At 37.5% G+C, this 12104-nt stretch overlaps 1 protein-coding gene across 1 annotated transcript in view; it reads left to right on the top strand.

Moving 5' to 3' along the window:
• The first annotated feature begins 2412 nt into the window (after nt 1-2412).
• Nucleotides 2413-12104, top strand: part of lrrk2 (leucine-rich repeat kinase 2) — a 46456-nt gene continuing 36764 nt past the window's right edge. Inside the window, exons 1-8 of the mRNA XM_015031625.1 lie at nt 2413-3047; nt 4597-4682; nt 5064-5173; nt 7360-7448; nt 8612-8746; nt 9026-9160; nt 10620-10751; nt 11748-11867. Of these exons, the coding sequence (XP_014887111.1) occupies nt 2912-3047; nt 4597-4682; nt 5064-5173; nt 7360-7448; nt 8612-8746; nt 9026-9160; nt 10620-10751; nt 11748-11867 (943 nt within the window). The 5' untranslated portion in view covers nt 2413-2911. The remainder of the gene's footprint in view (nt 3048-4596; nt 4683-5063; nt 5174-7359; nt 7449-8611; nt 8747-9025; nt 9161-10619; nt 10752-11747; nt 11868-12104) is intronic.

Consider the following 12104-nt stretch of genomic DNA (forward strand, 5'->3'; position numbering starts at 1 on the left):
TTATTTACACAACTTTTATTTAAAAAAAAAAAAATCAAAGCCGAACTACGTTTTACGATTTTCATGCCCCTCGCAATATGGCGGAGATATTGACGCACGACCACTGGAAGCTCGTTGCTCGTCTCTTTTTCGAGTTCAAAAAGAGAACTCGAAAGAGTTCTGACGGTGGTTATCTACAACCACCGTGAGGCTCAATGCAATGACTGTGTCACAGTTGAACATCGCTGCTTTTCGGCAAGTTTCATTAAACCAAAATACATTTGCTGACACTGTAAGTCAACATCCGCAAACGTCGACTCGATCAATTTTCTTTCGCTGGTTGTTTTCATAAGCGCATTAAATAGAAAACTATTTGCTCTGAAGATTTGCTTAAATGAATGCATTTAAGCATATCTTAGTTTATAGAGTGCTTATAGACTAATCCAATAGATCCAAATTCGTTGAACATAAAATTTTCAATCCTCAAACTATTTCTTTGACTCAGACAAATGATTTGCTTTGCTTTAGTTATTATTTTATATCTATTTTTTGCTTTCTTGTTATAATTGTATTACTTGGATCCACTTACCTCCTAAAAAACTTCCAACGCTCTGCTGCACAGCATTTCTTCTTCGGCGAACAGGAAGCTTTCTGTTGGATCATATGATATTGCCGATTAAAGGGACAGCAGGAAGGCGGCGGCAGTCCAGGTCATGTCGTAACCATGGTCGTAACCTGTTCATCTGGATGTTCAGCGAGAGAGACTCAACAAGGTTTATAGATGGTAGTTTCCAAAGACCGACGGACTTCGACTCCATTACTGAGTTGATTTTTTTATTGCACGCATAGTTCTAGTTTCAAGACGTCGTGTTTTTTCGTATTTTATTTATTATAGCACAAACTTTATGTGCTCATTAATCAGTTCCACAAAAGTTTTTTTCTTTTGTTTTCTTTTTTTTAAATGTTCAGATGTATGGGATCACCGTAGTGCCATAAAACATGAATATGAAACGTGAAGAAAATGAGAAAAAAATGAAGTAATTCACTATTGTTCAGTGAGATATTCACAAGTCTTTCCCCCCACGTCCAAGACTACATGCAAATACCTATATTTTGAAAAAAGATAAAGGGTAATACTTGTTTAAGTAATAAATACAAATATGCAAAAAAACATTTAAAATATAGAGAATAAAATCTGTTAGGATTTTTTTGTGCTTCGAGAAACAATCCTTTACAACTCTAAACAATAAGCAAGTTCCAAGGTGGGCTATGAGTTACACAAGATAATAAATACATGAGAATGTTGAAAGTTGCCATGATGACATTTTCATCATCATCATCATCATCATCATCATCATCATCTTTATTCCAGACACAGACAGACAGAACAGGCAATGCTTTTATTTTGATAAAAAATTAATGCTTATTTTGCTCTGAAACAACCCAAAGTCATTTAATGCAATGTTTATGTTAATGCTGACAGTAACTCACACTGAAAAGGTTGAATGTTTTAGATAAGGTAAACCCTGAAGTTCAGCTTCCAGAAAGATGTAGATGTCTTACATAATTAATTACAGTTATAGGTTATAGGACAGCAAAAATATCTTGATTAAGTTTTTCTTTATTAGGTTTTGTCAAAATGTTTAATTTGAGCTATTTTTTCTCAGTTTTTAAAACTATGTAAGTATTTTCAGGCGTTCGAGCATTCCATATATTCCAACTACCGTAACACTTCTATTTGCGCGCCAAAGAATTAAACACGTTTGAGATAGGAGACACGGCTGACAATTGTTTTGTTTTTGTTGTTGTTTTTAATATACAACGTTATAAAAAATATCTCTAAATATGTTTAAAAACTGTTTAACACCGAATTTCAAAGAAGGTAATAAATACAAAATAATGATTGCGTACTTGCACATTTTCTTCCCTAAAATACAAAGATTTGTTGTCTAAAAATGAAAAACAACCCATAAATAGTTATTTTCAATTTTGTTTTGTATTTTGTTTTTGGATCTATTAGTTTTTGTCTTTAGTGACGCTGGGATTCTGAGACGCATCCTGATTGCCGTAAAACTTGTGATTGCGCCACAAAATCCAACTCATTTGACGGTGACGTTAGAGTACGTTGAAAAAATTGTTTTCCCTCTTCATTCCGGATTATTAACGAAATATATGTTGTATTAAAAATGTTTTCAGACATATAAAAACATGTCTAACGCTTGTTCTTCACCCATGGAATTTGCTTTGTGTTTGAGTAACGCAGATTGGGAAGTGCTGTCAATGGAACACGGCGTAAATCAGTGTTGAGTATTTATAAATTAGCAAAGTATCACACAAATTTAAAAAGTTTTAGAGGTTGACTATTTTTAGGGTTGTGTCACTTATCAGCCGATGTTGCCATAGTTCCAAAACATTCCTCACGAGACAAACTTGGTTCCAAACTTGTGTCGGTGTGACAGCTGCGCCCTCGTGCTGCGCCACCGCGCGGTGTCCTTTTCCAGTCTCTTCTTCTCTAAACGGGAAGTTCTTTTTCCTCGCTCGAGTCATATGATGTGACCGTGGAGAAGCAGGAACAGTCAGAGAGGAACCAGCGGCGTCTCCCACAGAAACACCGGAACGTGGACGAAAAATGGGGAACACGCGAAGGAAAGTTATGAGAGGAAGCTGATGTCAACGCTGGGACCGAAACTCCTCGTCACTGACAGCTTCCCCCTTATAACAAGTTGTAGCTCTACTGTAGCTACTGTAATAATACGCAAACAAGGTAACGCATAATAATATGGTGCTATGATACATGTGGCTGTCGGGGAAGTTTGCTGTAACAGCCAGCTTGGGCTCACGGAACACGTTCTCGGTTCTCACTGCGAGAGAGTGCACTGATTGACCTAAATGCACGTCAAGCCTTCAGCAGGAAAACAACTCTTCAAAGACCATGGTTAACAAAGAAGAGCTGGAAGGAAGGCTGAAGAAGCTGCTGGTGCGGCTGAAAAACCCGCAGGAGGACAGGCAGCTGTCCACGCTGATCCAAATCCTGCAGGATCTGCGGTCCTTGACGGCAACGGAACATGGTAGGAAACCCCCCATTGTTCCCTGCATGTTCACCAAACTGCTGGTAGCAAACAGGAAAACCTTTAAGTAACCATGCTGCAGTAGATTGAGGACATTTATGTTTTAAAACGACTCCATGCAAAAACCTACAGTCCAGTTAGTTGCTGCATGTAGTGCGTAGTAAACTTTATGCAATTGTTACAAAAATCACAGGAAGTGGGGTTTATTGGCAGGATGACAATAAACCCCACTAATGCATCCTAAAACCCTTCATTTTTTTTAAATAAGTGGAACAAATATTTGATTATTGTCAAACCATGTTTAAACAAATAGTTATGCAGTATAAAGGATCAATCTCAGTATTCTTTAACATATATGTAAAAAAAACATACTAAGTTACCTGTAAAATATGGCAGTCGTCCTATTTTTGCCAATAAATTAGAAGCTGTGAATCCCAAGTTTTGTTCACTTGAAATGAATTTGAACTTCCCTCAGAATCACTGTGCAAGAAAGCAACTATTGAATACACACACACACACACACACACACACACACACACACACACACACACATATGTATATATTTAAATAGACATAAAAATATATAGTGGAATCAACCAGAAACAACCAGGATGTTAAGAAAATGCTTTACAGGTGGTGCACACTTCCTGTTTATCGTCAATGCAGCAAGCAAAGGAAACTAGTTTGGAACACAACTGGCATGGATTTTCACTTTCATTTTCTTAACACTCCCCGCCTCCCCCAAGAGTTTGCTGCCCTGGGAGGAGAGCCCATTTACCAATATAAAAAAACCACAGAAAAATCTGAATTAGAAAACAGCAATACCTTAACCAATTTACTCTTACAGTCAGGGGGCAAATCTAACATCTCCCTGATGAGCTGATTATCAGCAAATACGACCACCTTTAGTAAAAACAGGAGTTTTCACAGTGTGCTGATTACCAGTGTATGTGATGCCAAGAAGAAAATATATTTGAGAGGCAAATTTTGCGAACTGTCAATTCGGATCACATTTCCAACAAATCAGATTATGGCATTTTGGGAAAGTTTTAAGATGTTTCCAGCAAGCTTATTCCAAATTCAGGTCAGATTTTAGTGTTTCTAACTGTGCAGACGTTCTTGTTCCTGACGGTGTATATGACCTCATTAAATTATAAATACTTCACCTCATAGCTGCTGATGGAGATGCTAAACTCATTCAAAATTCCTTAGGATTGTTGTCAATCCTGCATTTCAGTCAGATGGTGTTGTATGTCTGTCGCTATAATGTTTAACATTTCCAGGTTTATTCTTAAAATATGTGATGTTTTACTCACCCACACTTAAAGCTAAGTACAGTTAAAAAGCTGCAATAAAAATCCTGCCCGAGTAATTACTGCTTCCTTTGACTTGTTCTTGCTGTAACACTGGTCTTTTTTTGGAATTCAAATTTGAATTCTATTTTTAATGTGACCTCTTTCCAGTCACATTGAAAGTAGAAGCAGTCGTGTGTTTAAAGCTTACTTGTCAGGTCTGATGTTTTTTTTTGCTCTTGTTCTTGTTATTGCAGCAGCTGAGCTTTTTGAAGACAAAGATGTCCACGTTCCCCTCACAGTGGTGCTTTCTTCTTATACAAACAGCAAAAAAGTCCAGGAGGTAACCCTTCGCATCTTGACCTGTCAAACGGCTTCACCTTTAGCTTCTGTTTGGACAGTTTTTTGTGTAAAAAGCAACAGAAATGTGAAGTTACAAACTTGCTTTCAAGGGTGTGAGCTCTGTTAGAAAATGACTAATCTGTAAGCGACTTTTCTCTGTCTGATCCAGCCAATTTATGGCATCAGGTGTACCTTTGCTTAGCAGGCTAAGAAATGCAGCACAACGCAAACTGAAAGTATGATTGTGAGACAGTATAAGCACAGATGTGACACACTCACCTGCCTTTCCCAAGAGGTCCTGAAACCGAAACCACTTTAGTCATTTAGAGAGAGAAAAAAAAGTTGTCTGATATGATTCCTCTTTCACCTCTTGTTACCTCAGGTGGGCTTGTCACTGCTGTGCAGGCTCATTGAAATACGGCCGAAAACGCTGGAGGAGCTCTGCAGACCTCTGCAGGCCAGCAGAGACTGGGAGGTACTGGCAGTGCACCAGTAAGTGAAGACAAACCTATTTGTTAGGGATTCAAATCTTTTTACAGACCTGTAAAATATTTCAACTCACAATCTTAACATCGGTGTGTGCAATAGTCCCTGTGTTTGGTGGGCTGGAATGTTTGCCGTGTACTCGCACCGTTAATGCAAGTAAGATATTTTCTCCCACCCAGTAGCTGTGTTTCCATTACACAGGTGTGTAAATCTCTGTCGATATTCCGCAAATGTCAAAGAAACACAATTTCAGACAAACTAATATAAACCCGGACATAAACAACAGCTGAAAAATTCTAAGAATTATGAAAGAATTCTGTGTCTGTAAAGCGCTTCACTTCACCATCCCACCACTCTTAGTTCCAACGTTGTATGCAGACACACTTCTCTTCAGAAGTTGCAGTCAGTACTCCACAAAAGGCAGTTGCTATTAGACATGCCTTTTTTTTGTTTTTTAATCTTCCTTTGTGTTATGATCTTGTGGCGTTACTGTCTGCTCCCGTTGCGCACGCGAGTCACTTTGGGGTTGTAAAATGGTTTTCAGCAAAAAATCAGAATTGAGCTTCAATACCTGCTGTGTATGTAGCCTTATTGTATCATAAAGTCTAAAGAATTGTTCAACACAACTGCATTCCACAGAGGTTGATCACTGAAGGCCTTGTAACTGGGTCAGGTCCAGCTTCTTTGACAGTCAAAAGCTTCTTGATAGTTCAATTCAGTCTGTATCTTCCAAAATGACAAAAGTTCCTGGCAGAGGAGCCTTCGTTAGGTACGGATCAGCCAATCAAAATCAATAGTTTGTTATAACTAAAATGAGAAATTGCTTGGGGGAAATATCACATTGACAAATTTGGAACTTCCTCAGTGCAAATGAAAGAACTTGAACAGAATGGTGCAACAACAGTTTGGAAAAAAAACCCCTGAAATGTAGTAGTTATCTTTTTGAAACTAGCTGTATTTGCCTTGTTTTGGCTGAACCACAAAAAACATCCAAAGTGGGCAGGAGAGCAAAGAAAGGCCAAAGCTGGTTCATGATACTTGATCAACGGTCCTGTCTTCATCGATGAGTCGGTATGAAAAGGCATAGACAAGAGATAATGAAATGCCACATACCAGTAATGTTCAAATAGTATGAAATCATTCAAGTAGGTTATGTACCTGTGTGTCGTTGTTAGCTAACAATGTATAGCACCTGCTCTGCCCTGTCCTCTGCCACTGAGAGAGAAAAATGCTTTAAGAATAAGAAAAGTTGACGCCACTCCTCTTGTTATGAGCAACCTTTAATCTCTTCCGTCAACATAAAAAGAAATGAAATCCACTCAAGTGTAGCTACATTGATATTTTATAAAGGAGACAACCATCCACAAATGTGCAAGTTAGCAGTCATGAAAACACAGGAAGTGAGCAAAACAAAATTTGCCTGATGACAAACTATGACACTCTTCCGTTTGTCGTCAAATGTCCAACATGTGGCGCTATAATTATGATGCAGTATTGTACAGATCGCAGCCCTCTGGGCAAACATGTTGCCCTTCCCTTCCTCAGACATTGAACCCATTGACCTGGTTTCCTCCCCTTTGTTTACATGATTTGAATAGCCATCTATGAATTTTATAATTAGTTCACATAACGCAAATTTTGTCAGTTTTCAAGTTGCCCAAGCTTAATTTAACAACACGACCAACATGCAATCTGCCGTTGGGGATTTTCCTCTCACAGTACACCTTCCACAGTTATTTGCACTTGTGATAAAGACGTGCCGTTTAGACATTTTTATTTCTCTTACCATGGAGCTTACTTTACATCATATCTAGTTGAGATCAGTGTCTTGTTCAGCCTTGTTCCTTAATGTCCCAATTGTTTTAACCTTTTTCTTATCGCTTCAAAAGTAGAAATGTCTACATTTAGGCAAGAAGCTATTCCCTAACTTACTGCCGTGCTTGATCAGTATGCTCTCTCGTCTTTCCCATTTTGCCAGTAAGAATTGGTGTTTGTCTTGCTCGGACTACAATACCCAAGATGCTAAGGGAGTGTTGGAAGAACAGCTAAAAAAGGGAGAACTAAGAAAAATGTGTATTTGTCACAGTAGATACCAATATTAAACTATTTTACCAATAATTTTGCCGCTACATGATTTCACCAACATCATGCGGCTCTATTAACACGATTTCTCATTCTGATTTTGTTTTCAGGCAGATCCTGAAGGTCTTAACGGAGTTTCTTGCAGACCATCAAGTAACCATTGTTGGACTCAGAGCCCTGGCACTTCTGCTCACATCAGGTACATTATGTCTATGTGTAGGAAAGAACTCCTGCATACATACACTGTATAACCAAAATAACCTGCTTGCTGACCCAAATATTAGATCAAGTATTTCAATCACTTCCATGATGACAGATGTGTAAATTTCGATGTGTCTGATACTGTGGTGTAAAACAAGCCTTCCATGGACTCTAAAACAGTGTAAAAGTGGAAAAATCAATTATGCCTCTCTGTCAGTTCTGTGGATGAGTGTAGGCTTAGCAGTTGCCAGGACAACAATAATTTCTTGACTTCACTGTGTTGTGTTTGTTTCAGGATGGATTACATTTGGGCAGTGGTGGGGAATGCTAACTAAAAATATAGTTGTGCTAACCCTAAAGCATTAATCATAAATGTTAGGCAAACTCAGATGATCTTCTCTCCTCCCTGGTTTGCTCTGGCCACACTCTTCAGTGTATAAAACATATAATATAGTACAAAATAACTAAAAATGGAATACACATACAGCAAAGCTTAATATTTCCTTGCTAATAACTTCACAAGTCTTAAGTAGCTTTTTAGCACTTTAATATCTTTAATATAATACCAGTATAACCTTAAATTCACAAAAATGTAAGCATTGCTCATATTGTATACTTTCTTAACTGTCATCTCCATTTTTTTTTACTTTTATTATTTTTTTACCAATTACTTTATTTCTATCCCTGAACAAAATAAATGTAGATCCAATACAGTATAGGTTTTGAAAGTGCCATAACTCCACCCATGTTTATTTAAATATGTCAATTATAATAACATGTTTAATTAAAATGAATCATGGTCATTGATATAATCAATACAAAAGTGACAAAAAAAACCCACATAGCCTTTGAGCTTAAAGCATTCAAATGACTTTCTGTCATCTTGGCATTTACACTACGAACCCACATGCAGAACTCCTGACACTTGCAACTGCCTCAGCTTTTAATACACTAGTTATGAAACAATCAGCATTTAAATCAATGAAAAATTGTTAGCTTCCAATACTGAATCTTGTGGAACACCGCCTTATATTATTCTCTTTACCCAGGATTCTATGACATACACACCGAAAGCTGATTTCTAAATAACTTTTGTAATCCTCTTGTTTCGTTTCTCTAGTTTCTCTCTATTTATTCGTGTTTGCCTACAATTTTGGACAGATCCGATTCCTCTGCTGTTGCTGGATGAAGAAGAGGACGTGTTTAGCTTGGTCGTGCAGGCGATGAAGACATTTCCCTCTATCGAGGAAGTTCAAATCCAAGGTTGTATGGCTCTGCAGCTGCTGCTGGACAGAGGTGGGCTGACAACCTTTTCTTGTTTAATGGTGTTAGAAGAGTAAAAACTTGTTCTCATTTAAAAGAAAATAATAAAATCTGGTGGTTCAGTTACATACGTCACATCAAAACCAGTCACAACAGTTCTGTAGCTATGTCCAATGTGGAAATGTTTGGCCGTATTGCACAGTGGATACCAGTAGAAAGCAGTTTTTTGTAAAGTTGGTAGTGGAGGACTGATGTTACTTAGCTGTATATTAGTAATCACAACTTCTTCGTCCTTTTTTTTTCTCTTTATAGTAAGTGACGACCATCTGGGCGAGTTTGTGGAAAACCAGGACCATGTTGTGGTTCTCTCAGCTCTGCAGAGGTTCTCTGCCAGCCCCAAGCTTCTCACTCAGGCCATGAAGGTGTTACTGCCTTTAGCTCGCACAGGTACGCCGCTAATACATCCCCTAATGAGTCGGAAAATGTCTGACTCTCTGAGTTGTTCTCTGAATTGAAGCATGGGTTACACTGACCTTACAAGAAAGAGGTTTTTATCTCTAAAAGGCTATTCAGTAGCTGTGAGCACATTTTCACTGTAAACCTGTAAAGCTTGTTTGGCTGTCCTGATGTAAATTAGGCTGCATGGTAATATGAATGAAGTTATTCTGCCCCATTGCAGCAAACAGATCTATTTGGAAATTCCCCCAATGGCAAAACCCCCCAAAACAAAACAAACAAAAAAACAGGAGTGAGTCCTGTTAAAGCTGTTTGACATTTATTTGCCAGCTAACTGGTTTAAGCCCTTTCCAAGAAAGTTTTATTCTTATCTTTTTACATCAAATACATTTGTGGAAATCACAAACGTGTCCAAATTCTGACAGGTCGTAATGTGCTGCTTTAAGTTGCAGACTTGTCAAAGTTTATATTTATGGAGTACCCAAAGAGAGAGGGTGTAAAATTACTTACAGATTTTTATGTTTTGCTTTCGTTTTAATCGCTTCTAAAAGTTTCAAATCGTCAAACTGGTCTTAGCAGCGGATGAAGATATCCTGAATGAACACAAAATCTAGGTTTCCAAGATTTAGATAAATGATGATTTCATTCATGTAACAACTTGACTATGTGTGTAAAAGTAATCACTACCTTTTGTTAAATAATAAATTAACTATAATTAACCACATGTAAACTCTGAATTAAATCAAATCTATCCACTTTTTTCACTTCCAATACCGATATCTGAGGTCTAGTATCGGCCGATACCGATCCGATACAGAAAAACAGTTGAATTGACTTAAAATGTGTTTTTAAACACAGACATAAATGTAATGAATTATAAATGTATTTGATGACTCTGCACTAAAGTACACCAATAGCTTCTCAAGCTTGGTCAAAAACGACTTTAATTAGTTCAGTCAGTGTAATTAGGAGTAGAACAGCCAAGGTAAAATAAATGTTAAAAAAACTGAAACTGACAAAAACAGTAAGTTGACTACCTTTGTCAAACATGAAAATATAAACGGCAACAAACCTTCTTTCAGATTGTTCAGAACGTGTAAACATAATGTAAAATAAATAAAGCATGACATGGCTGAGAGCACAAAACAAAGAATTAGACTGAATAGATCTGCCTTTATAGATCAGGTACATTGTCACGGTACCCGATCTATAATGTTTTTAAATATTGGGACCGATGCAGATATTAATATTGCATTGGTGCGTCTCTAAAGCGGAGATATTTTTTATTTTAATATGTAAAATCACGATGAAATTACTACATTTCTGTTTTTGTTTTTACTGTCTTTGTACATGCCTCATTAGTTTGTGAAGAAATGCTCTCTTAAACGTATCAGCTCTGCCTTGCATGACCAAAAGCTCGTGATGAGGTCGACATGCGTTTCTCCTGCAGGCAGTAACGTGGAGGTGTTGATGTCGGGAGGCACTCGGTGTTACACCGTCATCATCGCGGCCATGGACGCCTTCCCTGGCGTGGAGGAGCTGCAGGAGACGGCCTGCCTGCTGTTCAGGAGGTTCACATCAGGTCAGAGCTCCAACTCAGGGGGAAGATATGATGTTTGTCCTTCTGAACTAATCACCCTCCTACTCCTCCTCAGTAATAGTCTTATTTAATTTCATGTTTCTTTGTTAGTGGTGTGCCTGTCCAAAAATGGAATATTTTTTTTATGAGTTTCAATAAAATAACTCATGAAAAAGACACTTGAACTAAGATCAAACCACATGAACATTTCCAGTTCAGATCACTAAAAGTATTTCTATTTGGTATAGAGTTGTTTTCCTCTAATTTGATTCAAATTCAGAAGTTTGCATACACTAAGATTACTGTGCCTTTAATCCAGTGATGTCCAAAGTGTACTGGAGACTGACCTGCCAGTACATTTGGCTGATGCAAACATGTTTGTGTTTTGGTGTGTTTTTTCTTTATTATTATTTTTCTAGGGTAAGATTTCACACATAAAAGAAATGTATAAAAAATCCTGTACACTCTTGTAAATTTGTGGGTGGACAGCAAAAACTTTTGACAAAGTCATATAGTTCAAAGGCTAATACACAAAATAATAAGGAAATGTATGAATACCTTTAAAAATCATTAATTTTGAGTTTAGTAAACTAGAAACAATTTTGGTAATCCTAACTGTCCTAAAACAGGAAAGGTTTAATCTGTGAGGAAAAGTACTAATCCTTATTTTTATGCAATATGTTTCATCATGTGGCTTCTTCTATGTTAAATATATTATTTTCCTGTCTTGTGAGAGAACTTATGCTTCTCTCAGTTAACTACTATCTGAATAAAAGGAAACCAGAGTAAAACAGCTAAGCAATCATTGAGATTCCTTGTCAATAAATAACTGCTCACATATTGACAGATGAAGATAACATTGCTTGTGAAATCAATACACTACTGCTTGAATTTGATCCACTTTGATAAGCTAATGTGCTTTTTAAAGCTGATAAGGTTAAAAGAAGCTTCTGTCTAACTCAGATGTCTTTTTTTCCCTCTTCTTTCATTTTCCTGCAGAGAGCTTCTACAACATCCTGGTACGGAACGGCGTCCAGAGAGTCATTGTGAGAGCCTGTCAGAGTTTTCCCAACAACCCTGTCCTGCAAGCTGCAGCTCTGTCCTGCCTGGCTGAACTTAGTGAGCACACACCTTCACAAGTTAGACTTGAGTCAATAATGTCCTGGAAGTTAGTCGACACAACGTAGTAGCAAAACGTTACTGAAAATAGTTGAGTTTCCATTGGTGACAGAAATGCACAGTTTGATATTTTGGACTAGGTTTTTGATCAAATGTTTTTGCGCTAGGACAAGTTTTTTTTTTTTTTTTTTGGTTTTTTTTTCAAAACTTTAAAGGGAACCCTTTTTTTTTTTTTTC

This window comes from Poecilia latipinna, unplaced genomic scaffold, assembly GCF_001443285.1.
Source record: "Poecilia latipinna isolate Pla-1442-1.1 unplaced genomic scaffold, P_latipinna-1.0 Scaffold213, whole genome shotgun sequence".
Taxonomy (NCBI): Eukaryota; Metazoa; Chordata; class Actinopteri; order Cyprinodontiformes; family Poeciliidae; genus Poecilia; species Poecilia latipinna.